This window comes from Homarus americanus, unplaced genomic scaffold (genome assembly GCF_018991925.1).
Source record: "Homarus americanus isolate GMGI-L3 unplaced genomic scaffold, GMGI_Hamer_2.0 scaffold30535, whole genome shotgun sequence".
Taxonomy (NCBI): domain Eukaryota; kingdom Metazoa; phylum Arthropoda; class Malacostraca; order Decapoda; family Nephropidae; genus Homarus; species Homarus americanus.
The window spans coordinates 1009270-1036099 of NW_024732440.1; the positions used below are offsets into that span (position 1 = coordinate 1009270).

The window sequence follows — 26830 nt, forward strand, 5'->3', positions numbered from 1 at the left end:
ACAATAACTGCAGATGGAAACTTAAATCACTTGGAACAGCAACGAAGAGTGCTAGTGCGGTAATCAGTTCTAAGAAACCCTATGATGAGAACACGCAATATGGCTATCAAAGATTATATTCTTATATTTAGTGTTAGCTGGTCGGAGTTAATTTCTCCCCTGTGTGAACCTTGTCCACCCATAGCCTTGTAGTGGAATTCTCCCCTACAAACGCTGTTTGTCGCTGCCTAGCCGACCCCACCAATTCCCCAGTGTGTGCCTCGTGGTCTAGGTCAACCAGCGCCGCCATACACCACGGAGCGGGGGTCAACTGCTAAGCCACGCCTACCCCCGCTATTTAAGACCTGACCTCGTGGTGATCTGCCTCTCATTATCATCATCATCATCATCATCTGCCTCTCTTTCTACCTACACCAACCAGCCAGCAACACCTCCGCCTGCCTGGCGGTCCTCGCTCCTCCGCCTGCCTGGCGGTCCTCTCTCCCGCTGGCGAGCATGGCGACCCACAAGCTGTCCTTCTCTGAGCGTCCTCACCAACCAGCTCTCTCTACATCACGCTTGTAACCATGCTGCCTTCCCAGCACCAAGCTGCATTGTACATCCAATACAACATGTATATAGAGAGCACATTGTGAGTTTCCTTTCTCCAACCCATCCTGAGTGTGAACCAAACAATCTCATACCCCACAGCCTCCTCAGTCGTCAATCATATTACAATCTAGAATGTTGTCCCTCCCCGCGGGTTCTTAATATATACAGACAACCTACCGGAACCAACCTTACACAATGATCACACTATCTTCGCAGAGGCAATGAGGGCACACCATACAGTTCAAGCATTAAAGAACATAAATGACAAAGGAAATGGAAGATAACAACAAACTTCAGCAAATTCAGAACACAAGGTGGAACTAGTCATTGTGGACGGGAAAGTCTACTCATACGGTAATGATAGCAACAAATAAGAACTAAAAAAAAAAAAGGATATCAAAACTTCATCACAGTAAAGGACAACAAATTACGCAACAAACTTTCAAGAATTAAGAAACTTTAAACCCTGAACACACGAAACAAACTAAAACTATATTCAACACTAATAAGTAAAGTGCTACTCGCCTGTACAAAACAATCCATTCAGTGATACACGAATTAAAATAGTACAAACATTACAAAATAAAAGCCTATGATTTATTATAACATTAGTTACGAACAGAGGATAATAAACGAACGCAGTTAATGTAGGCATATACAATAAAGCTAATATAAAAAAAAAACACGTAGGAATAAGTAGAACAACTCTAGCCAGAAACTGTAGCTTACTGGCTCGATAACGAAAGCGAAAGAAGAGTGAAAGAACACTCAAGGTTTAAATCAAGTAAAGCAAGAATAAATGACCCACCAACAATACCAAGATATAGTTAATAACCAGAAAACTACATAACGAAATATAACAAAATAATCTTGTAATATAAATAGTCAACTAAACCCAACAAATTTATATCTTTCAAATTAAATCCAAAAGTTACATCTTATGAACCAAAGTAGCAAGTTGGATCCTATACCACTTCTTTGTAAATTCACTTCCTTTCATTAAGCAAAATAAAAAAAATAAAAAAATATAAAATCATAAAATATGGGAGTAATGTATGACTGGACAACACTTGCCTTACAGAATAATAATATTAGCCAGTTGCTTTTCCTTCACCGACGCTCTCTAAACGGACTACGATACGATATTTCTACCCCCCCCCCCTCCCCCACAAAGAAAAATTAGTGCCATCCCATACGCCTATGACAACGGGAATATTTGGCAACTTTCACAGCCAGCCTATATTTGCCATGTAACCTTACCAAGACCTCTTATCTCCACTCTAATGCTCACCCACGTAACATTATTGCATTAGCTGACACACCCTCATGTCTGTTATGTTACCTCCTGTGTACTGTTGCCGTAATTACTGTTTCACGATGGACAGGGGATGGTGACCTAAATCCAGAACAGAGTTAATATAATCAAGGACGTAAAACATGATGGTTATGAATATTAAAACTTTTGCTCTGGATTCACATATCGAGGGGTGAGGTAAACATTCTTGTCGACCATTCATGGGAATTGACAGATGTTTGGCCTCTCCGTCTCTGTCAACACTGTACTTTACATGACGTGCACAAAGTCGTGGTTAATTAAACACGTGGATTAAATCTGATATGTAGCTCATTACTACGTGGTTACCACTTTTGATTCCTAGCTAAGGGGTATTCTGGACTAATGCTCTCCGACTTGCATGACTAACACAATCACTTAATGAGATCAGATATAGTTAGTACTCATCATAATAAACTGTTTTATATTAGTAAATATCAACGGCAGTGACGTCACGAGGCAGTGTTTCTTACGGCGTGAGAAATGTGTCGTGAGTTGACTATCTCAGGCATATATGTAGCTCTCCTAGTGTGCACTGGCCAGGCGGACGGGACCATAATGATCAATACTCACTTACCTTCACTGTACTAACTACACTTATACCAGAAGGGTACTGCACACACTACTGTATACTTATCAGGTAAAGATTACACACGTGAACAGTTTTAACATGTCACAAGGGAGGGGAACCATTGTCCTCTACAGGTGGTTGTTGAAATTTGGAGTTTTTCAACCAAAGGAGACTACAATGTATCTCCTAAAACTACAACTAGATTTGTACATTATGGATGACTCATTCCAGTTAATGGTATGACCTAACTCTTCGCCTTTTTATGTTCAGTTAACCTAGCAAATAAGTCTTGGCCTGTCTGAACAACATACAGCACAGTACACTTTACCACAACACTGTTCGGGTAACTGAAAACTTTATTGATTTGTTCTTTGAGGTGACTGTAGATTTCCCCCCCACCACACACACAAAAAACATCTTCCCAAACATATTTAAAGTGGAATGGGCAATGAAGGGTAAACTCCATTACCTTCATGTTTCTATTAGCAGATATGGGAAAAATTAAGTTTCACAGTTTACAGACAACCAACCCATTTAGTAAGTTATCTATATATTTTTTAACAACTACTCGATCCAAGAGAAGACAAATGTTGCTTCATACTTTCTCTAAGATCCACATGGTTTGTTTCTGCTCGCAAACCGCATGTGTTAATAAACTCGGTAAACACGAGGCATGACACAGCGTTGAATTCATGAGTCACGATGACAATGCACTCCCAACTATTACCAAAGTGTTAGATCAGACCCAACATACCATTTGGCGTTTAGTGAGCGTAACTTAACCCACATCTATGATTGTTCTACGCCAATGCAAAGTAATTATATTGTATTATCCTATCCATAAGACGACGGTGGATCTTAGTTGTTGAAGCACAAAAATATTATAACAACAAGTCATTTCCAGATCTGAAACATATGATATTATTCTATAACCTTTTCACAGAGGAAGAGGAGGAGGAAGAAGAGAGGAGAAACAAGAGTAGGAAGAGGAAGAAGAAAAGACACTCAAAGACGCATATTTCTCCATAAACAGCTTGACAATTAAGATAAGCTGAACTAAATCTTTACCCCCCCTCTAACACCTCAGTACCTCCCTAAGCTTTAACACCCGAGTACCTCCATAAGCTTTAACACCTCAGTACCTCCATAAGCTTTAACACCTCAGTACCTCCATAAGCTTTAACACCCCAGTACCTCCATAAGCTTTAACACCCCAGTACCTCCATAAGCTTTAACACCCCAGTACCTCCATAAGCTTTAACACCTCAGTACCACCATAAGCTTTAACACCCCAGTACCTCCATAAGCTTGAACACCTCAGTACAGGTACCTCCATTAATTACATCACGTGACAAACTCCACCACGTACAATAATTACTTTCTTTATTATTTAAGTCTTGTTTTTTGTTGACGTTATGTAATTTTATTTCATGATCTAGAGAGTTAAACACGTGTTATTTATCTGTTGTGGTAATTAGCCGCAGTTAATGTGGACAACCTGCTGTTTACGCCGTGCTGTTAACAAGCTTGTTTGGTCACGCGAGGTTTACATGATAAGTTAAGGAGAGAGAGAGAGAGAGAGAGATATGAACATACATTTTCACACACACACACACACACACAAACAGACATACTTCTTTGTTTTATATAGATAGATTGTCTAATCATCACTACATATAACACCACCCATCATCACTACACATAACACCACCCATCATCACTACATATAACACCATCCACCATCACTACATATAACACCATCCATCATCACTACATATAACACTACCCATCATCACGACATATAACACCACCCATCATCACTACATATAACACCATCCATCATCACTACATATAACACTACCCATCATCACGACATATAACACCACCCATCATCACTACATATAACACCACCCATCATCACTATAACACCATCCATCATCACACATATAACACCACCATCATCACTACATATAACACAACCCATCATCACTACATATAACACCATCCATCATCACTACATATAACACCATCCATCATCACTACATATAACACCACCATCATCACTACATAACACCACCCATCATCACTACATATAACACCATCCATCATCACTACATATAACACCATCCATCATCACTACATATAACACCATCCACATCACTACATATAACACCATCCATCATCACTACATATAACACTACCCATCATCACTACATATAACATCATATCATCACTACATATAACATCATCCATCATCACTACATATAACACCATCCATCATCACTACATATAACACCACCCATCATCACTACATATAACATCATCCATCATCACTACATATAACACCATCCATCATCACTACATATAACACATCATCATCACTACATATAACACCATCCATCATCACTACATATAACACCACCCATCATCACTGCATATAACACCACCCTCATCACTACATATAACACATCCACATCCATCATCACATCATCACTATCATCACTACATATAACACCACCCATCATCACTACATAGAACATCATCCATCATCACTACATATAGCACCATCCATCATCACTACATATAACACCATCCATCATCACTACATATAGCACCATCCATCATCACTACATATAGCACCATCCATCATCACTACATATAACACCATCCATCATCACTACATATAACACCATCCATCATCACTACATATAGCACCATCCATCATCACTTATAACACCATATCATCACTACATATAACACCATCCATCATCACTACATATAACACCATCCATCATCACTATAACACCATCCATCATCACTACATATAGCACCATCCATCATCACTATATAACACCATCCATCATCACTACATATAGCACCATCCATCATCACTACATATAACACCATCCATCATCACTACATAACACCATATCACACTACATCATCATCACTACATATAACACCATCATCACATAACACATCCATCCACTGCATAACAACATCCATCATCACTACCTATAACATCTCCATCATCACTACATATAACACCATCCATCATCACTACATATACACCATCCTCATCACTACATATACACTATAACACCATCCATCATCACATATAACAACATCCATCATCACATGTATAACACCACCCATCATCACTACATATAGCACCACCCATCACACATATAACATCATCATCACTACATATAACACCCACATCATACACATCCATCATCACTACATATAACATCATCCATCATCACTACATATAACACATCCATCATCACTACATATAGCACATCCATCATCACTCACATCCATCATCACTACATATAACACATCCATCATCACTACATATAACACCACCCATCATCACTACATATAACACCATCATCCTACATCATCCATCATCACACATATAACACCACCCATCATCACTACATATAACACATCCATCATCACTACATATATCATACATCATCACTACATCACCATCCATCATCACTATAACACCATATATCATAACACCATCCATCATCACTACATATAACACATCCATCATCACTACATATAACACCATCCATCATCACTACATATAACACCATCATCACATCATCCATCATCACTACATATAACACCATCCATCATCACCACATATAACACCATCCATCATCACTACATATAACACCATCCATCATCACTACATATAACACCATCCATCATCACTACATATACACCACCCATCATACATATAACACCATCCATCACTACATATAACACCATCCATCATCACCACATATAACACCATCCATCATCACTACATATAACACCATCCATCATCACTACATATAACACCACCCATCATCACTACATATAACACCATCCATCATCACTACATATAACACACACACAAACAAACATACATACTTCTTTGTTTTATATATATAGATTATTATTATTACACACACACACACACACACACACATACGGGAAGGAGTCAATACTTTCGAGTTAGCCCAACTGCACACCGAGGCAGACAATCGCCAGCCCCGGGAAGACGCTGCACTAGATGTAGACTTGAGCAGTGTTACATGTGGACGACCCTGCCGGTCCCCCATCGGCCTCTCGAGCCACCTCAGAGCTTATCAATGATGGTGACATTATTTTATCATAGATGGATGATCGTCATACTCGATTTATAGTGTTAACTTAATAGTTTAATGGCGATGATTACAACCAAATTCCAACCTTACTAATGTTTCTTTTTTTTACATTACACGGTCAATTTCTCTTTCTATATCATAAGCCTCATATCACATCGAGCTCATGAATACTTCCAACGATGGACTTATTTGATCTGTATCTGACTGAGACTTGCGAGGAGGTTAGGAAGGGAACCAAGAGAGGAGCCTCGCCGTCCTCCTCCTCCAGCCCCAAGATGATGAAACTCGTTTTGGCCGGCGAAAAACTCCAGGCCTTTGATGTCCCCGTCCCCACCACCTCCCCCGTCCCCACCACCTCCACCTCCCCCGTCCCCACCACCTCTCACACCCATACCCGTGAGAAGTCAGCCCCAGATGTAAAAGCTCTCCCTCAAATTTTATGGGAAAATCTCACTTATCACAAGAAAATTCGTAGCGGGATGCGGGGGAAGACGGCTCATTACCGCCTCACCCTAGAAAGTGGAGAGACAAGAAACGTCGTAGTTAAGAAACTCCACAACGGCACCCCGCTAACAGAAGAAGCAACCATTCTACAAGAGCTGGATGGGGCCGGGGGGGTTCCACTACTCTATGGCGTCACAACCAAGCCTTATGCCCTGGTGATGGCTCTATGCCCCGGCATAACTTTCACTGAAGCTGTAATGAGGCTCAACAGAGATCAAATTAAATACCTCCACGATGAGGTCCTCTCAGCCATTACCCAGTTCCACGCCGCTGGATACAGCCATCAAGATCTCCACGGCGATAATGTCATAATCAACACATCAACAAGCCCCATGGAATGTCATATAGTTGACGTCGGAGAAGCCGTAAAATTTTCCGGCGTTGCTGAGTTCGACCAAAAGATGAAGAATAAGGATTCCGCTTTCCTTCGCTGGCTAAACATGTGATAGGTCAACGTTGATCTAAATCAAACCTGTATAAAACCCGAGCAAAACAATAAAATAGATACCAAAATAAATTGTTTACCTAAACCCTACACTGTTGCCAATCGCCACAAAACTAATTACAACTCTGACCCAACACACACACACACACACACACACACACACAAAAGAGGGCATGCAAGATTATTCTCTCCCCTTCTTACTCCACATACCAAGAAGCGCTCAACACACACTGACCCTCTCGGCTCTTTCTGACCATCACCACGACCTCACCTGCAAATTTGGTGAGAAGCTTCTGCACCATCCTCGACACCGGCTCCTACTACCGCCCGAGATCCCTAGCCCGAGAATTGCTGTTTCACACCACAACCGCATCCAGCCCATACGAGCACGTACTGATCGCTTCTCCCCACCTAGTTATTATATATCATATTTGTATCACTTATGTTACATGTATATTTGTCAATCAAGAGGCCTATACCCCAATTATGTAACTATATTTTTAGCCTTCCGGCTGCCATGCTCTTTCAATAAACCGTTAATTAATTATTAATATTATTATTACACACACACACACACACACACACACACATACGCATAATATATAGAGAGAAGTAACTTTTGTTTTTATTTCAAAAACTGATCCTGAAGATTCTCCAGCCCAGCTTATTTCACCTGAATAATCCAGGTGTGTGTGTGTGTGTGACAAACGAATACATTATAAAACAAACGTATTTAAAAAGCAAAATTCTCACTTATTAAAAGATTCAGTCGTGTTTTACCACAACAATACAGGAACAACATCAAAAGGTGACAACAGTAAAGCGCTGACCACACCTGCTGACAACGCTGACCGCACCTGCTGACAACGCTGACCACACCTGCTGACAACCTGTACTGTATGTTGGCAGGACTTTTATCTTTTATTCTACCATGACCAGTTGTAAGTTATCGTGTTGTATTCTTTATTATTGTTGTCATAAAAGATGAATATAAATGAATTAATGAACCAGTTAAACAGTCAGTCAGTCAGTCAGTCAATCAGTTAGTTTATCAGTCAGTCAGTAAATCAGTCAGTCAGTCATTAGTCAATAAGTTAGTGAGCAAATCAGTCAGTTTGTTTATCAGTCATTCAGTCAGTCAGTTACTCAGTCAGTCAGTCAGTCAGTTAATCAATCAGTCGTTCCACGTCAGTTCCCTCAGCTGCCAGCACTGGTCGGGAGGCGCCTGGTGGCTGTGTGGACGAGACATACACAAGAGTCTCGACCTACTGTACAGTACCATCTGGGTGGGTGTACCGTGGGTGTACCAAGATGTCGTGGGTGTACCGTGGGTGTACCAAGATGTCGTGGGTGAACCGTGGGTGTACCAAGATGTCGTGGGTGTACCGTGGGTGTACCAAGATGTCGTGGGTGTACCGTGGGTGTACCAAGATGTCGTGGGTGTACCGTGGGTGTACCAAGATGTCGTGGGTGTACCATGTTGTGGATCTTAACTGTTTCTTCAAAATGGTTACTTGTTTTTCACACCTTCAACTTGTTTACAACCTCAATTATCATGTGGTGACTAGGTAATATAGTCGTTGTTTTGACCAAGGTAAGTAAACAACGGCGTAACTAGCAGGGCGCAGTCCTTCCCGATATCTTCTCACTCCTGTCCATTTATGAGAAACATATTAGGTAAATTTCTAGTTTAAGGGCGCCGTGTTGTTAATAAAAATAAAAATATACTTCCTGCAGTACATGAAAGAGAATACATAATAGAACACATACTGAATGTGTTTTTAATTTCATCAATATTAACCTAACACTAACCTCGTTTGTACACCATAACTGTTAGAAAAGTAGATTTTGGATATTAATATTGTTAATCAGAAGTTATTTTGTTTTAATTTTGCGACTCAATTTGTATACCAACATGTATTTGGCTGATAGACCTACAATGTGTATAGGCCTTAACTACTTGTATACCTATTTGTTTTAATATAATGGTTATTAGTTCATTTTATCAGTTACCGAATCAAATTAAATGGCACGTTAATTTTACCAACAAGAGACCACCTAATAGTTATTTCTCAACATGATGTAAGAACACTAAGAAGTAGTGTTACGAGTCACGATGACGCATACCAGTCTCAAGCCTTTGATAGTGTTTCATCACCTCACCTAACACGCTGGGTTAAAGCCCGAGTGGTTCTACTTAAGCCTGCCTCATCCCTCTTCTTGTCACCGTGAGTCGTCAAAATTTTCTCATTCTTCTTTCATTAAATCTATTAATTATTTTTGTTAAGTGCGGTTATAAGCAGACACAATTTAAGTATATACATAACCAATCCCTCTCTTCGTTGGTGTTGTGGGTAGGCAGAGTGCTTTGGGCTAATCTCATGCCCATCTTTCCTCTCTTTTTTTTTTTTTTGAGAACAACAAAGGAAGTTCAAGACAGATTTCAGTGGTTCACAGGTACAGTCTGGACGAAAGATAGCAACTCAACACTGGAAGGACCTCGTGAGTCGTGAATCTTCTTCCCTACAGTACATCTTAGAATTCTTGGGGTTTTCACGTTGTAATAAAATAAATTCAGTAAAATACTACTGTTACTTTAAAGAACGTGTTTTTTGTTTGATGACACGTTTTAGTAATCTGTAATGCTGTTGAAACTGCCATGGCAAATATTCACGCCGTCACAAAAGAGGTTCTACATAGTTCTGTTTGAATAAATTAGAATAACATTTCTGTGTCCATAAGAATTGTTACAGAGTATTAGGTGCTAAACGATCAATGTTTACTATGATATTTGAAATTGCAAATCACCTCAATGCAAAAAGGGGTCAAAGTCACTCTAATCGTACTTCCGGTTGGCACTAGAGACTTAACACACAAAGTTCTCCAACAATGGAACTCCTAGCGGTGTTTGCCTTGGGAACTAATATCTAAAGGTTGATTTTATAATAGAAATTTTAATTTTCTTTTGCCTTTTTTCGCATTCGGTTGGAGAGTTACTCCGGGGCATTAATATTGGAGCGACAGATGTGTATAAAGTTCTGGACATGAGCATCCTTGATGGATATTTCTAGCTTACATCCCGGCACAACATGAGGCCATAAATCGGGGAAAGTAACAGTAAAATATCCGCATTTATTATACATCACTACCAAGTCCTAGTACCTAAAAGAAGGTGATACTTTCTGAGGCACATCTAGCATCATAACTAAGAGAGGGAACTTTTTAAAACAAGTACGCAAGTGACACATATAATCTTAAGTGTTGTTGCGTCAAACACGATATATTAGATTTAAAACATTACACATCACAGAAAACAAACATTCACTTGTTGCATACCAAGGACAATATAATTCGAATTCCCGTTGCTTGTTGCTTGTTCTTAGGCCAGCAACGACAATAGAGAAAGTTTGGCACTGTGTTCGTTTTCATTTATCATCATTTCTCCACTTACCAGCTTACTAGCCTAGCCATTCGGGAGGTTGGTCTGTCCAGTTGTTGGTAAATGAGGACATCCAAGTACCCGGAAGAAGCCTGTGATGTATGGTATTCACACACACACACACTGGATAACACCCTACCCTTCCTAAGTGTGTCTAATCAAGCATATCTCTAATTAGGCTTCTGTTTGATTATGTCACATTTGATCAGATTTATCTCGTATCATCTCAAACGTCTGGCACTTTTTATTTCCTATCACGTTAACCTTCCATCATGTTTACTTCGAATAATCTACATCCAACACGTCCGGTTATCTGTACTTAAACTATTATCGTGTTCTGTTTCACTGTATCCTAAATATTGTTTAGTCTCGATTATCATTATTTACAAACCTCTTTCTTTTTCGACTCATCTTTACAACCTCAAACTATTACTTATGTTCATACTGAATTAGCGAATAAGACCTATTTGCCACCACACTTCTCAGGCAACATTAGCTCAAGGTACGTAAACACAGGAGGAGATGTGATCGATCCATGACAAGTGGATTTGAAGGACATAATAGCCACTGGAACCTTCATATTGTCGACGAATCCCCATCCGACTTCAAGACTCGCTGCGAACACGGAGTAAGAGGACCCCTTAAAGTAAGTAAGAGGTCCCCTTAAAGCAAGAGGACCCCTTAAAGTAAGGAAGAGGGAAGTTGATCCCACTAGGATTTTAGTTACTTGACACTCATTGTAATTACGGTTTTATGAGTACCATAAAACTGAACTAACACGATTTTAAGATCTTATTGTTTGTTCGCTTTATTTATTGATAAACAGCTAAACTCTGCGTCGAGCTCTCAGAGTAAAAGGGGCCGATCTAGTTTTGTAGTCATGTCAAACTTCCAAGTTATATACTGTTAACTGAAGCTTCATATCCGATACCGAAAAAAAATCACTATCAATACTACCAAAATTACCAAACTATGTAGCCTACTATATAAGCCATGTAAAATGTAACCTCATATTAGATTTTTTTTATGACAAACTAATCTTTAAAAAATATCAGTCTTACTTTTCTAGAGTACAGTACAAGTATCTTAGTCACTTTATTCGTCATGCTGAAATCGATCTTAGCTGACAATTATTCTGAAGAGATTCAATAACATCACTACATGCATCAGAGTACCATCCTCATATCTGGGGGTTGCCGACCACAGTCCTCTACTCTAAACGTTTAGGGCTGTTTTTACCAAACCTCTAAGGTTTTGTATCTCTCTGGGGACTCAGTTTATAATTTCATTCAACCATCTCAGTCTCTGCCTTCCCCTGGCTCTAATACTCTTAACTTTGCCTGTTAATATTTCTGTTATTATTCCCTCATCCCGAATTATATGACCAAAATATCTCATTTTTCTTTTTCTGTACATTTCTTTTCTTTTCTTTTTCTTTTAACCTCTTCACCACTGATCGGCTCGTTAGCCGCTTGGGCGATCGGTCACGTCTCTGTTACGCACTGTTGGCAATTACTGTACTGGGCATGCACCGGCTCCAGAATGTTTTTCTTGAAGATTTTGCTAACCTTACTATATCTTCATTTGTTTTCCTGTCAGTGTACCTTATCAAGGTAATTAAAAGCTGATACAGCGAATTAACAATGTATATTAATTGATGAGTGAAGAGTGTACAACTAGTTTACGTGTAGGCTTCCCTTAACGTGATGCGACTACCCCGCACCACCACCACTCTCCTCCCTCAATGACACTTCATACCACTTTCCTACCAGTATAAACTCTCCAATAAATAAATCGGACAATTACCCGGGAGAAAACAAACAAATATAAAATTTATTTATAAAGCTTACAAAATTTCACCACGTTTAGTTAGCTGCAGCGATATAGCAGTGCGTCAGAGTAAGTGGAATTTTGGAGCACGGATAAATTAGTTTCAGCAGACCCATTAAGCCACAGCTGTTATTAAACTTCGTGATCACCCGCGACGTATTTAATTTCACGAGTTTTACAAAATGTACCAAAATTATTAGTGCAAGAGAATAATCAACAAGCTGAAATTATTAATTGAGGAAAGTAGCATTGCCCCCTGTAGCACACACACACACAATATTCTAGACTGTCCAAATCGCTCATGTATTTCTACTGACAAAGTGGCCCGATTTTTTTCTTTTCTCCTAGTTCATTAACCTTATAGACTATTATTTTTTATCACAAACATGAATATAGGCAGATACAAGGCATCTCTTAATAAATTACCCTTACTAAAATCGGTAAAGATAAGCCATTTACATTTATTATTGTTCCTCCCCAAAGTCGTCTTGGCTTATTTGTGTATGGTAAGCCACACACTATACCAGAGCACCGAGGGGAGGTCACATCATGCCTCCTTACCCTTTGTTCACTTCTTGATTTACAACAAAATTCTCCAAGGCCAAGACGGTCTGGACGAGCTCGGTATCAAAAGCAGCTGAACCACTTGAAGATTAGACACCCCATCTCACTCCACTTGAAGAATAACCACCTTAATGATACCTGGCGAGTTAGGTTATGGTTAGTAAGGTTAGGTTAATCTTCAGGTGAAATAAACTGGGGTTTCTAATCATCAGGTGATACAAATGATCCGGTTAGAACCACGAGCGAACTTTGCAATATGACCGACATGTTCAGTACTAGACAATTTTTAAGCATCTCGGTCGATTTCTTAGGATTTCAAAATAGCTACCGTCACATTTGTCGCGAAAAATGAAAACAAGAACCCCAAAAACACTGTCTTGGCCCACTGAGAGCTTCACACGGAATTCTCTACGAATCTACTCAATTTTCGGTAAAAAACAGAAGCAAGGATGGATAGGGTGTTCCTCTCATAAATTTTCTGTGCGAACCCCTTCATTATACTTGTATTACACTGACTAAACCAATACATTAAGTTCGGATGATGCAGAAAGTAAAGGGAAACTTCTCCAGCCGGGCATATCATGGTCATGCACGACTCACATGAATGTATCGTTATTCAGAATATCTCACTGACCATCCAGGTCCTTTAAGGTAAGTTGAGTGACAAATGTTTTAAACTATGACTAAGAAGATATTCATAAATGAAACTCTTACTAAATTAAAAGTATTCAATAAAAAGCCGAAAGATTTAAGATAACAGAAATATATCAGATAACTGAATCCGTTAACATTATGATTTATGAGATATATTATTATCATTTACAGCCATTATGTAATCTAACGCAAGGTGTACAGATATTGGAAGCATAATGTTGTCTAATGGTAGACCCTGCTGCCATATGGCATCACAAAAATTGTGACCAAGTCCCAGGTTGCTGACCTGACTTTCTGCCACATTTACACACAATTGCAGGGTTTCAATTGTTTCTCTTACTTTGACAACACAACATACTGCACGAATATCGTTTCTCACTATTGATCTTTTTTAATGTTTTGTATTTATTTATGGTCCTTTATTATTATTATCATCATTATCATCATTTCTTCTTATTATTATATTTTCGCCCCCAGACCCTGGTGTGGGTCTTTGACCTGTGCCCTGGTGGGCTTATCCCGTAAAAACACACACTGCCGTACATCTGCCAGCGCAGATTCGAGAAACACTTATAGCTGTAGTTACAAAGACTATTTTATCCTGGTGTAGTCATTCGTAAGTTTTACTATGGGGATGCAGTAAGGTTCATATTACAATTACTCCGTGCTGAGATGTGAAAATAAAAACCCTTCACACGGAAAACATATTTTACGATACCCTAACTACAGTAGTGATTGTGAAGGTGGCAATATCTTTAAGCAATTTGTTGGTGGATGTTTGGATTTAATTATTTAACTTTCCAAACAAGCACATTATCGTGGCCATAGACGTGTGATAAAAAATTCAGATTATTTAGGGAAAATACCCTGTATAGTACACCGCCCCCCTGCCCCGCTTTTTCTCATCTTTCTCGTCTGCCTGGCCAATATTTCAGGCCTTTTTTTTTAAACTAGGAAGCTGAAATTTGGACAAGATTGATCAAATGCTTTGGTAAATTTTTCTTGGGCCTTAACTTATATTTTGTTTATGGGGTGGCAAGGAAGGTGGTGCACAATCCTCTTCTGAGCGATGTTATAATTATATACAAATACCTCACTGCCTGCTACGTCCAAGCAAAAGGCTACTATTAAGTTTTTGTTTTTACTTATCAATTCTACCGCTCAGAAACGATGTAAACTAACACGTACGTCTTACTTAACAAGAACTTAAAGCATGGATAAACTTAAATATGACAGACAGTGGTACTTACAATGTACACCGCCTCCCTACCACACTACGAAAAAATATGTAAAATAAAAACCACTTGATTACTATTGTGTGCAAATTTCAGCTTTCTCGCTCAAACTGCCTGGAGGGAGGAGTGGTATACAGGCGTCAAACAACCTTCTTGCCTAATTATCTCTCCTATTAAATAAGTTCTTGTCTTTCTCTCCCTTAAATAAATAAACTCTTGGTGCAAAAAACAGAAACTGCAGCCATGGTCAACCATATATATTTATATATACAGTATATATATAAATCATCTTTTGAGGGAATTCATGAATACATAACCTCGTGTTCAGTCACGAATAACAATGACTCATACAGGTAGCACTTGTCAAGGTAAAAATGTGATACGGTCTACGGCTTTCTCATCTGTACCGTGCAGTACCAAACATCCAGAATAATAATACTGAATTTCCGGTAAACTGAAACCCAATAGTAAGGGAGATTCAACCATATATGTTGCACGTAATAAGTCCCTCAATAGAAAAGACGAGTCAAATCGCACAACTAACCTCATCCTCGTGTATCTAGATCTGGATAGATTCCTATGTCAGATTTTTAATTGTCGATGAAATAGTCATTAGTGTAATTATCAACCTTATTACGCGCTTAAAGACCTTGGTTGTTGAAGTAAAAATAACATAACGTCAATCTAGATTTATTAAATAAAATGTTGAATACCGTGGAATTCTGACAATTTAAAATTGTCTTTAATCTAATTTTAACTAACCCTGTATTTTTTCTCTACACATGTCGATCTGTACCAGATTACTACTGTACATAACTGAGATATAAATCATCTTGGTATATAATTATTGAGTATTAAAACTTAACAATAAGCGGTAATTTGGTATTTATTTTGGTGGTACTGTAGTAAGGCGCTATTCAGTAATCTCAGGGCACTGTACTCTGGTTTCTTCCTGTATTACAACTGGATAAATAAATTCCATAAGATAGTGACAAAGAACGGGCTAACTATCCGGACGGTTATAAGTTGATAAGAGGTGATATGATGAAATGATAAATACTGTAAAATAATTCAGTTTAATATAATAAAGATTAATAATCCAGTGAATCCGAATTTTTGTTTCAAGAACATAAACCAGTTTGTTTACATGGGAACATCTGTGGGGACTTAGTTTATATCCGGTATAACGCATTTTTCTTTTCTGTGATTAAATCGATGATGAAAACATTCCGTGGTTATATGAAGCTAGATTAATAAGTTTTGTTCAAGTTGTTGTCATGCATTTTATTCTGGAGATAATATTAGGTATTTTAGTTTTTTAATAGTAATGCTCCTCGCTAGACAGTAACGAACGCCTTATATCACCAAAGGCCGACGGTACTCGAACATCTTGGAACAGTCCTTACGATTTTAATATGTCTGGGAAAACAAGAAGCTTATTTGGAACAGCTTTCAAGCACTTCTTAAATTCATTAAAGCCCCGTCAGACTGCTAGAGTATATGTTGGTGATGATTACCATGGCAACAAATACTATGAAATTCCAGCAGGTGGGTACAGGTACTATAGTGGTATGTTAAATAATAATACACCTTTTCACATATACGTTGAGACATTGTTATATATATATTTGACAAATTTCATAACCGAATGACAGAACACATATCGAATGACAATCTAAAATAATTGTTCGTTCATGCTAAAGGAAATGATTGACATAAATTATAAAATAGACAGCCGTGAACAATAAACCGACAGTCTACATATAGTTTGAGAATGTAACAATTAGAGAATGACATAACACCAACAGTTATTTTAGATTGTCATTCGATATGTGTTCTGTCATTCGGTTATGAAATTTGTCAAATACCTGTAAGTATATAACAATGTCTCAACGTATATGTGAAAAGTTGTACTGTACAACTGGTAAAGATGCAATGGAAATGTTTCACCCTTTATAATAAGATCAGTTTTAGGTCATAATGAGGTGCATCCTAGCTACCAATTGTAGGACATTTTACTTTTATCCTCTTTGCTACATACCACTAGAGAAGATAAAAACTTTCTTACCTACATGAAAAGTAAAAGAAGTGCACGAGGAATACATTTTGCATAATATCACTTACAGTTACTGTATTTGTTCCTGACGGGCTAGGTCAACGTTTCCCAGTGTCCATCATGTTGTTTTCTTGTTCGAACATTTAGGATTTCTAATATTTTTACAAGATAACTCGTATTTAAGTTAGATTAGCATTGGTAGGTTAGAGGGACAGAGGAAGCTTGGCCACATCTTCTCTGCAAAAGGAAGTCATAGAAAATTTGAAAAGTTATGTTGCACAAAACATTATTCATGCACTTTTTTTCAATTTCACGAGGTAATAAATTTTTTAATCTCCAAGATCAGACTCAGTACGCAGCCAAATACTATACTGTACTATACACCCTAACATTGGTGTGTGATGGTGTTTTTTGTGGTTATTTTGCTTTTTTTATGAAGAGAAAAAAAATTGATTAATGCAATAATTGGGTAATTTGTGCCACATAATAAATATAAGTACATTACAGTACAGTATCTATACTATATAGCAAGACTTTTTCCTATTTACTTTAGAAATAACTGTAGCATCAGAAAGCAAATAGAGTATAATCATCCACCATGGCATGTCTTCATAATAAAAAAAATGGTGTGTCAGCCTTTGTAAGGTTTAAATTAAAAGTTTGTCAAACATATCACTGGTCTTAGCCAAATAAAATTCAAACTTGGCATTCCCATAGTGAAGAGATTAAAAGTATCTGGCATAAGTTATCTTGAATCTTTGGTTTAAATTAAACCTTATGTTCCAAGGGTGAGTGGTTCAATTCCCAGTTCACCCAGCTGTAAATGGGTGTCTGAGTTTACACTGTATTTTATTTTTAACTTAATTAAGGACTCTTAAGACATTGCTGTACAGTACAGTAATGTCTGTTGCTATTAATTTAATTATCTTTATAAACTAACCAGGTTCAGTATGGGAAGCCCTGAAATGCATGGAAAAAAAATATTAGCTTTGGAATTTTCTTACGTAAATACTGTATAAGCGTAGGGCAAAATTAATTTTTTCATTAACTGGATACAAGGTATTTGTAAATTGGGGAATGCCTGTATTTTTTTCCCTTACTCCCCCACTGATTTTTCCTTCTTGGCATAAACACAAATACCGGTACTGTAAATCAGTTTAGATCTAACCATAAATAAATTTTCAGTTTTATCAAGTTCTTACTTTAATTCCACTTTGCCACAGATCCCAGCAGAGGGAAGAGGCATCCCCAAAGATGGTATGTTCCACCAGTAGATATGAGATATGACCAAGAGCACATGCCAGCTGAGTGGGATGGTAAGTACTCTTCTGTATTTTCTAATTTCATCTCTAGATCTTAAATGAACAGGGAATAGCAATCCCCAAAGGGGGTTTTGTGTGTGTGATGTCTTGAACAATGCATATTCTATTGTTAAACTTTTAAAGAAATTGCAGTACTGTACCATCATTTCATCTAGATTGAAGACTTTTTTTTTTTAAAGACAATACATTTTATTATTCTGGATGAAAATTTAGTCCATTGACTGGCAAAAAAAAAAACACCACTCAAATATTACCATCAGATGGTACTTGGACATTTTCCATCTTGTGAACAGGAGCAATATCTATTACTATCGTAGCCTTTTACTGTAAATTTACACTTTTAAATATACGGTAAATACAGTACTGTATATATTGCTTTAATATGGGTTTAAATAAACACAAACACTGCCAACCCACAAAAACATATCTACAGTATAGGGGAACTATGTCATGGTTCTCATTTGCTTGTTTAATTTTTTTTTGAACAGTGATATCATTTTCTTATGCAGTATATGTTTTTAATCAGTACCATGTGGTTTTAAACTGATTTGATCATTTATATCATCATCTTTCATGGATAAGATCTAACTTCTAGCATGGCTAAGAAACCGTCGCCCAGAACCACCAGGAGAATCAGAACTAAGAGAAAATCTAACAATTGCCACGATGAAGAAACAAAATGCTGACAAACTTGAAGAGAAATATATCAAGAAACCTGATTCAACTACAAAGGTAAAAATTTCATAACTATTTTTATTTGTTAATCCATTTTCTCTCCAAATTATTTGTGCTTTCTTGTTAAATTAAATACATTACTGCAAGAAATACAAATACCCGTAATTAATAAAAGGAGGAGGGTGTCTGGAGAGCTGAATATATATCAAGAGAAGGAATGTAAGTTTGTAGGTAAAGAAGGAACATCATATAATGCTTCTTACCTTAATATAAGACTGAAATACAGACTTGAATGTAAAAAAATTCTAACCATAGAAATGAGTAACTGAGGGTTGTATCTGTGGTTACCAGAATGAAAGGTCTAAGAAATAATGATCCTGTACAGTACATAAAGGAATAAAGCATTACAGAGAAATTGAAAGTAGTCAATAACAAATGGGCCTTAAGCACCATTTTTGGTTCTTTGACGAAAAGTCTCCAGAGAACTATACAGCCTCTCCATCCGTAATTAATTCACACCAGGAGTGGTCTGGATATGCAAAAAGTATTGATTGAACCAATAATCTTTTAAGTCAAGCCATTTTGTCATAAAAAATGTAAATAAAAAACAAATCTCACAGAGTTGCTGGAAATATTTAGAAATGACTGTGAAGAATTATTGAGGCCAGTGTTTGTTACTCACACAAAATGGATTTGCCTCCCACCTTATACACCATACAAAAAGACTCGGTAGCATGGCTGCATAGGCCACATGGGTATTCCAGCATTGTTTTTGCTGCTGCAAGGTTGAGTTGGGAAGAATTCAGATTTGAATGATTTTAGTGAACTGCACAGTACTGGGATACATTTTAGTAGCAATTGTAATACTAGTACAATAGTATTGGTGAAGAACCACATCTTAAAACTCTTATATTAATTTTTCTGAAACTTTAGCGATGAAAACCATTGATATCTAAAAAAGTACAGGTACACACGATCAAAAAAGTACAGTATAAGTATCTGACAGCACAGATGATGGATACTGTATTGTGAAATGCCATATATCACTTGCTAGTGACATTTCCTGTTTTATCCATAGTAGGTCTTGTTATTATATGCACATTCAGAAGAAAATACGTAGATCAATCTTGAGAACATGTAGCGTGGTTCATGTTGGTGATTACATCGCAGCATAGATGTATTGATCATTTAAGAATTCATCCGACCCAATGTGTACGCACACTTATTTGATCGTGTGTACAGGAGACTAATAACTGATATAATTTAAAAAATTTTAGCAACTAATTTTTATTGGTAGAGCAGGTCTCGAGAGTAGAGGGCCACTACCTTTTCTATTTGTTATTTGTTCTAACGAGTAAAAATGTTTTTGAACTTAAAAACAATCCCACTATTGATATTTTTGTGAAACATAAACAACTAATAGAGCCAAAGTGAGTTAACGTCTTTCTTTTTCAGGAGTCGGCCAAGCCATCGTACCCAGTATATGATGATTATGAAACAACTCCTGGCGAAGGAATTAAACAGAATTGAATTTTGTTGACTCATATATTTAACCTTTTATATTTTTGTTGTTATTAAAGGAAGAAATTACAAACTTAACCCTCTCACTACCAGACCAAGCAGGAAAGTTTCTCATCATTCCCCACCTGGCAAAAGTTTCGTCTTCCAACGAGTTATATGTTATGGTACGTGGCGATACATGTAAGGTATTGAAGCTTAATGAGCAACCACCTTATACTGTACCTCTGAACACGCAAAAGCTTGTGGTATGCAATATCCTGGACTTTACAGTGTAATTTATCATGTGACTTGCAACTCCATTCTTTCTTATAATTATACAGTAATGTAGTGATATCTCCATTAGCTGAAACAATTGGAGCAGAACACTTCCGGGAATGAGAGATTTCTGGGTAACGAGACGACTCTCTTAAACCCGGAAAAAATTCCCTCATCCCCGTTATTTTCCGGGTAATGAAAAATGTTCTTGGAAGTTCCAGAGAATGTACCCGATTTTCCTCTCTCAAACCAGGAAAAAACTCTCCCGTCCCCACAATTTTCCGGGTACCGGGATTATTTATTTTATCTGAATTTTCCGGAAAATGTGCCTCTCGGAGAGTTCCGGGTTTGGGGGATTCCGGCTAACGGAGATATTACTTATAAACTGTATAACTGGGAGATTCACCAATATTCTGGGGTAGAAACAAGACAATTTTATTCTTTGCTTATTTTCTTATCCTTGGTTTTTATTGTATTAAATATTGTAGTGTACATTTTGTAAAAAAAAAAAAAAAAAATTCTGGCTTACTGATAGTTTAACAGAAAACTATGTACTGTACTGTATACCTATGGATTGTTTCAAATAATGAATTCTTTGTAAATATATTTAATTATATAAACGTAGTCCTCATAAAATTTAATACTATTGTAAAATTAATGAGAAAAAAAAAATTATATATATATATATATATATATATATATATATATATATATATATATATATATATATATATATATATATATACAGTATACTGTATTTGTATTATAAATATAAAATGCATTCTCATAAGCATACATTTGTAATGTTAATTATTTAATTAAATATTATTTTGCTATTCTGAGCATTTCCTTTACATCCTGTTACGGTAATAGGCTTACACCACAAAGCTTTTATAATGGGATTCTATGGGAAATGTGCTCCAATTTATGAAAGGCTCTTAAGGAACAGAACCCTTTTGTAACTGAGGGAGTGTCTGTAGTTTATCATTTGTCTCATGCTCACAGTTTAATCATTACCCATTTCTTGTGGGTATTATACAGTATATCACAGTTAAAAAAAGCCAAAGGGTTAAATAATAAGGATACAGTAGTTCCCTGCCTCCCCTTTCCCAACTCTCCCACATGACTGGTTATCACACACACCTTAAGCATTTTCACTACCTTTGACTTGAGTAAGGCAACCATTCATTACTAATAAACCTGGCATCTAATTCTTGGCTACCCGCCCCCCCCCCTTTAAAAAAAAAAAGAGTAACATAACAGACTAGCTCTAAGAGAACCCTCCATGAAAACCAAATTCTGTACTGTACTGCTGCATTTTGGGGAAAGGATAGAGAACTACAGGTTAATATACGATATGAAACTTTATCAAAACTTCTAAGAACATCCATATAAAAAATTATCTTGGACAAATATCATGATACAGGTAGATTATGCATGTGGCAGTTAGTAGAGTAAGCACACACCATTGTTAGTTATGAATTTCTCATTTGGGTATGAAGATAACTATGATCATTTCCCAATCACATATTTTTTTAACTTAGGACCTAAAAGTATTTATTCTATAGAAATACACGTCCTGATCTAAAAATTAAAGGGTAACTTAAAGTAATAAACTATAGCATACATAAAGTTTTCAGAAGAGCCAACTGTAGAGTAACTACTCTAAGGTTTCTAGGGTTTCACGGGTCTTCTGACACTGTTTCTTGAACTCTCCAATTTTCTTTGCCAGAAGTTTATTCTGTAAACAAGAGTAATACATTTTTAGGTCAATATTTTTTTTCTTATTTATATTCTGTAGTTTAAGTTTTAGGGTAATCATGACAACATTTGTCCAGATACATTATACCTTGGCCTTTATTTTTAATTAGGCACCAACTACATTGAATGATTTATCTATCCTCAATGCCAGGTAAAATTATTCTTAGAAAAAATCTCCACGATAACAGAAAAATAATTTACTTGACGTTAACCATTTCACTGCGTCATGAGATTTCATGATGAAAATGCCCATAAGAACTTTTTAATTACCTTTTCAATTGAAGAAACCATATGGCTTCCATACCCAAGACAAAATTTAATTGAAAACATCATTAAATAGTGAAAATTTCTGATTATTTTAAAATAATGTGATAATTTTAATATTCTCAAACTGTGGAAATGTAAAAGTATATTGACCTGCAGTAAGCAAGTGGATTGCAGCTAAAAGTTTTCTAAACACCAAATTTTTCATTGTAACAAATTTGTAGCATCATATAATTCATATTACAGTATATGAGGCTATGAGGACCATAACATCGTAAGCACCACCCTGGCCAAAAACGGTCTTTATCCCATTGTCTTCCCAGACCTATTGCCTCTTGTTTCCGAGGGAGCATGAAGCAAACGTTTGTATGGTTGAAAATCCCACTTCTGTAATTTTTTTGTATGTTTGCAGTGCTGGCAGACAAGGCACAGTTCTTCCTTTACATCATCAAGGACCAGAGAAACCATCAGACATAGGTGGTCACAGATGATGATGATGATGAGGGGGAACTCATGGATTACACATCTGCAGTGTAGTGATTCCCACCATATGACAGTGATAGTAAAACGTCATTCTTGTAATTAATGTAAAGGTTTTGTACGTGATAGTGACACGGTGTACAATTTAATAATGAGGTTATAATCGGGTGATTATTGTGCTATACTAACAGTGCTTGTGCTAGAGTGCCATAGCCCATATGACAACCACCGTACCACAACCACAACGCGTCTCACCAACGGAGTTATAAGCATGTATTTACGCCTGAATACCGAACACTTATTCACAAAACATCCTGTAACAGTTGCACCACTTCAGTACAGTACTGTATATTCTTTCATTGCCACATACAGAAAAAGTTTCCACTATTTATTCATTACAAATCACTGTACTGCACTTCAATATTCCATTCCCTTCATCAATACTATTCCGAAGGGAAGTTGAGGAAAGTGAGCTCTGAATTTCTTTGAGACCGTTGAAAAAAATCAGAAAAATAAAATAATCATTCAAGTCATGAGACTAACTCCTTAATACAGTATATATATTGTATGTACCTTGGTTACCAAAGGTTTTCATCTTGCTAAATTTCAAAAGAATTCATCAGACACTTTTTTTCAAACAACATGACACTTTATTCCGACTGACAAAGTTACAGAAATGATCCCCAAAGTTTTACTGAGATTCCATTTAAAGAAATTGAAAAAATAGATGTTCCCAAAATTGAAATGAATAATTTTTTAAAATATCTGGATACCTTTACTGTACATTCTTAAATTCAATCAAAGAGCATAACTGAAGTTTCCAATAAATGCAAAAAAGAATTGATAAATGATAAACACTTTTCTGAATAGCTTGTAACGCTGCAAATATTAACAGAACAAACTTGAGAAACCGTTACATTGACTCCCCTTTACATGCGTGAAGCATACATTCTAAACACAAAAGCAAGAAGCAAATTAGAAGTGATAGGTATGACGAGTTTTAGAACAATATGTGAAGCAAGTAGGATGCAGAGTAAGAAATACAGAAATTTAAAAGTGAAAGAATTAATGGGGAGAGCTGGCTTGAGTTTTTAAGGTTGTAATTGGAGTAAAAAAACAAAAATAAATAAATAAAAATTCCAGGCATGGCTTGTAGGAAACACAAGGGGATGGAAGGGCGAGGGTTAAGGACACACGGGGAAGGAGCAAGTGGCTGAAAATACCACGAGAGCAAGACATTAAATGGTTCTCGTTACTCAATAATATAGCAGGAAAAGTTTTGCAAGTGAAAAAATTTTCGAACAGCAAATTATAACTTAAGAAAACTTGAGTAATATATTACAAAGTATCTCACTTACTGTCACATTAATCACTTGATGCATCTCCAGCTGGTGCAGCTCTAGGAACGTAATCTCACTTTCTGGCTTATTAAGCTGGACGAATTGACAGTATGGTGCATGTTTTTCATGTTCTTGCCTGTAAACAAAATAAAGCATATCCTGTAATACTGTACCGAGTTCTATGTCTAAAAAATTAATGTAACTCATCTATATACCTTAAGGGTTTAAGCATGTTATTGAGAATGAGGTGCTTGGCCAGAGATGATGCAAAGGATAAAATTTCTAAGTAATACTGTATATATAGTACAAGAATGTGTAGAATTCAAATTATGACAAGAAAAAAAAAGGATTAATCGTGGAACTCCTTTCTCTGGTGAAGCCTTTAATCAGGTGGCCCTTCAAACTCAGGCTGCCCCCTCCCCCCTGGATCCTTCTGTATATTCAAGTCATTTGCGAGGGAAACGTCATAGAAAAGCGTCTTAAAATTGTGTAAACTATATGAAAAACACATTGCTCAACTCAAGAGCCGTAGTTGATTGAAACTTTAAAATTTACCAATCCACACATTAAGCTTATACAAAAAGGAAAACACACTAGATGTTACTGCTTATATCTCCAGAGTAAGTGGAACTTTATCTCACATACCATGGAACATCTTCTTCCTCCCAGCCATCAAGTTCCTTGAGGCACATAAAGCACCTCACCAGGTCAGGCTCCCTTTTGCTACCAATGAAGTAAAATCCAGCTTCTGCCATCTGGGTATTAAAAGAAAACATTTAATTATAAGGTTGATATGTTGTTGGTAACTGTTGGTTTTCTCACGAATTTAACCTTTAATCTTTTGACTTTGATTCATGTGTCCCCCGGCTAGGAAATTAGGTAAGGTTAGCTAGGGTTTGTTTGGTTGTATAGGACAGGTTCTAGTAAATGTCACCTCTTCTAAAATACTTACTATAATGATAAGAATATACGTGAAAATACAGTAAAAAAAATGGAACAACTCCTTCTGGTGGTAGTGCTGTTCTCAGACATTATCAGAAACACTATTATCTCATCGGCTAAAGATTACTAAATACATATTAATAACAGCTAGAGAAAGACCGATGCTTGACTATAAATTCACCTATAATGTCAATAAGAACTATAGTTATGTAAAATATTCCCCAAGTACAAAAAAATATCCTCAGCCAACCCAGGAACATTAACATACCTTTTCCTTATTATTGCCCATTTCATTATCAAACGGCCATTTCTTGAAGCTTTTGAGCCTCTTTTCTAAGGAACGCATTCCCACAAGGTCCTTATCTTTTATCATTATAGAATTTGTGTATCCTGTAGGTAGTTGAATCAAGTTAACTTTTTCTCGCCCTTCAAACACTGACTGCCGAGGGAGGTGATTCAAGAGGCGGTTTACTATGCGATACAAAGACTCTTTTAAAACCTCTTTTATCTATTTTACGAAAAGCATTTGAAAAGATAAAGTACATTTAATTTAATTTATATGTTTGTCTTAAAGTAATAATTTTCTTAAAATATTTCCAAAATTTACATTAATGCATCCGGAACTATATCAATATTTTAAACTGGTGATGGTTGAAGAGTAAATTACGAGAAGTTAACTTTTTTTTTCTGAAGGTATTAGAAATGACGTTATGTTTAAGTTTTATAAATGAATCAAGAGGAATTATCATCATGAAACATAAATGAAAGAAGAGTAACAATTTTAAATATGGGGGAGGGAAGCATTTCTTGAAAGAACAACAGTTAGTTATTCAATCTGTTCCTTTATGACTTACCTGTTTATTTTAATCGCTCTTAAATGTG

The 26830-nt window shown here is 36.8% G+C and overlaps 3 protein-coding genes across 3 annotated transcripts; 2 read left to right on the forward strand and 1 right to left on the reverse strand.

The window, feature by feature from the left end:
- The first annotated feature begins 7140 nt into the window (after positions 1 to 7140).
- Positions 7141 to 7611, forward strand: LOC121868644. Its single transcript, XM_042369480.1, has one exon. It carries the CDS (start codon positions 7141 to 7143, stop codon positions 7609 to 7611), a length of 471 nt encoding a protein of 156 aa, XP_042225414.1.
- Positions 7612 to 16536: 8925 nt separating this feature from the next.
- On the forward strand, positions 16537 to 21816 carry LOC121868739 (NADH dehydrogenase [ubiquinone] 1 alpha subcomplex assembly factor 2-like). The gene is made up of 4 exons (XM_042369612.1): positions 16537 to 16880; positions 18612 to 18704; positions 19306 to 19442; positions 20841 to 21816. Exons 1-4 carry the CDS (start codon positions 16748 to 16750, stop codon positions 20913 to 20915), a joined length of 438 nt encoding a protein of 145 aa, XP_042225546.1. The 5' UTR covers positions 16537 to 16747; the 3' UTR covers positions 20916 to 21816.
- A 690-nt stretch (positions 21817 to 22506) lies between these two features.
- LOC121868740 (baculoviral IAP repeat-containing protein 5-like) lies at positions 22507 to 26431 on the reverse strand. Its single transcript, XM_042369613.1, has 4 exons — positions 26217 to 26431; positions 25652 to 25761; positions 25025 to 25142; positions 22507 to 22902 (listed from the first exon to the last, which is right to left on the reverse strand). Exons 1-4 carry the CDS (start codon positions 26319 to 26321, stop codon positions 22822 to 22824), a joined length of 414 nt encoding a protein of 137 aa, XP_042225547.1. The 5' UTR covers positions 26322 to 26431; the 3' UTR covers positions 22507 to 22821.
- Positions 26432 to 26830: the final 399 nt, after the last annotated feature.

Excerpts from the sequence above, each read along its gene's own strand:
- LOC121868644 (XM_042369480.1), top strand. The coding sequence starts at position 7,141 with ATGCGGGGGAAGACGGCTCATTACCGCCTCACCCTAGAAAGTGGAGAG.
- LOC121868739 (XM_042369612.1), top strand. The coding sequence starts at position 16,748 with ATGTCTGGGAAAACAAGAAGCTTATTTGGAACAGCTTTCAAGCACTTC. Across the intron at positions 16,881-18,611 it reads ATACTATGAAATTCCAGCAG|ATCCCAGCAGAGGGAAGAGG; the intron begins GTGGGTACAGGT and ends ACTTTGCCACAG. Across the intron at positions 19,443-20,840 it reads AACCTGATTCAACTACAAAG|GAGTCGGCCAAGCCATCGTA; the intron begins GTAAAAATTTCA and ends TTTCTTTTTCAG.
- LOC121868740 (XM_042369613.1), bottom strand. The coding sequence starts at position 26,321 with ATGATAAAAGATAAGGACCTTGTGGGAATGCGTTCCTTAGAAAAGAGG. Across the intron at positions 25,762-26,216 it reads TGGGCAATAATAAGGAAAAG|ATGGCAGAAGCTGGATTTTA; the intron begins GTATGTTAATGT and ends TTTAATACCCAG. Across the intron at positions 25,143-25,651 it reads GAGGAAGAAGATGTTCCATG|GCAAGAACATGAAAAACATG; the intron begins GTATGTGAGATA and ends TTTTGTTTACAG.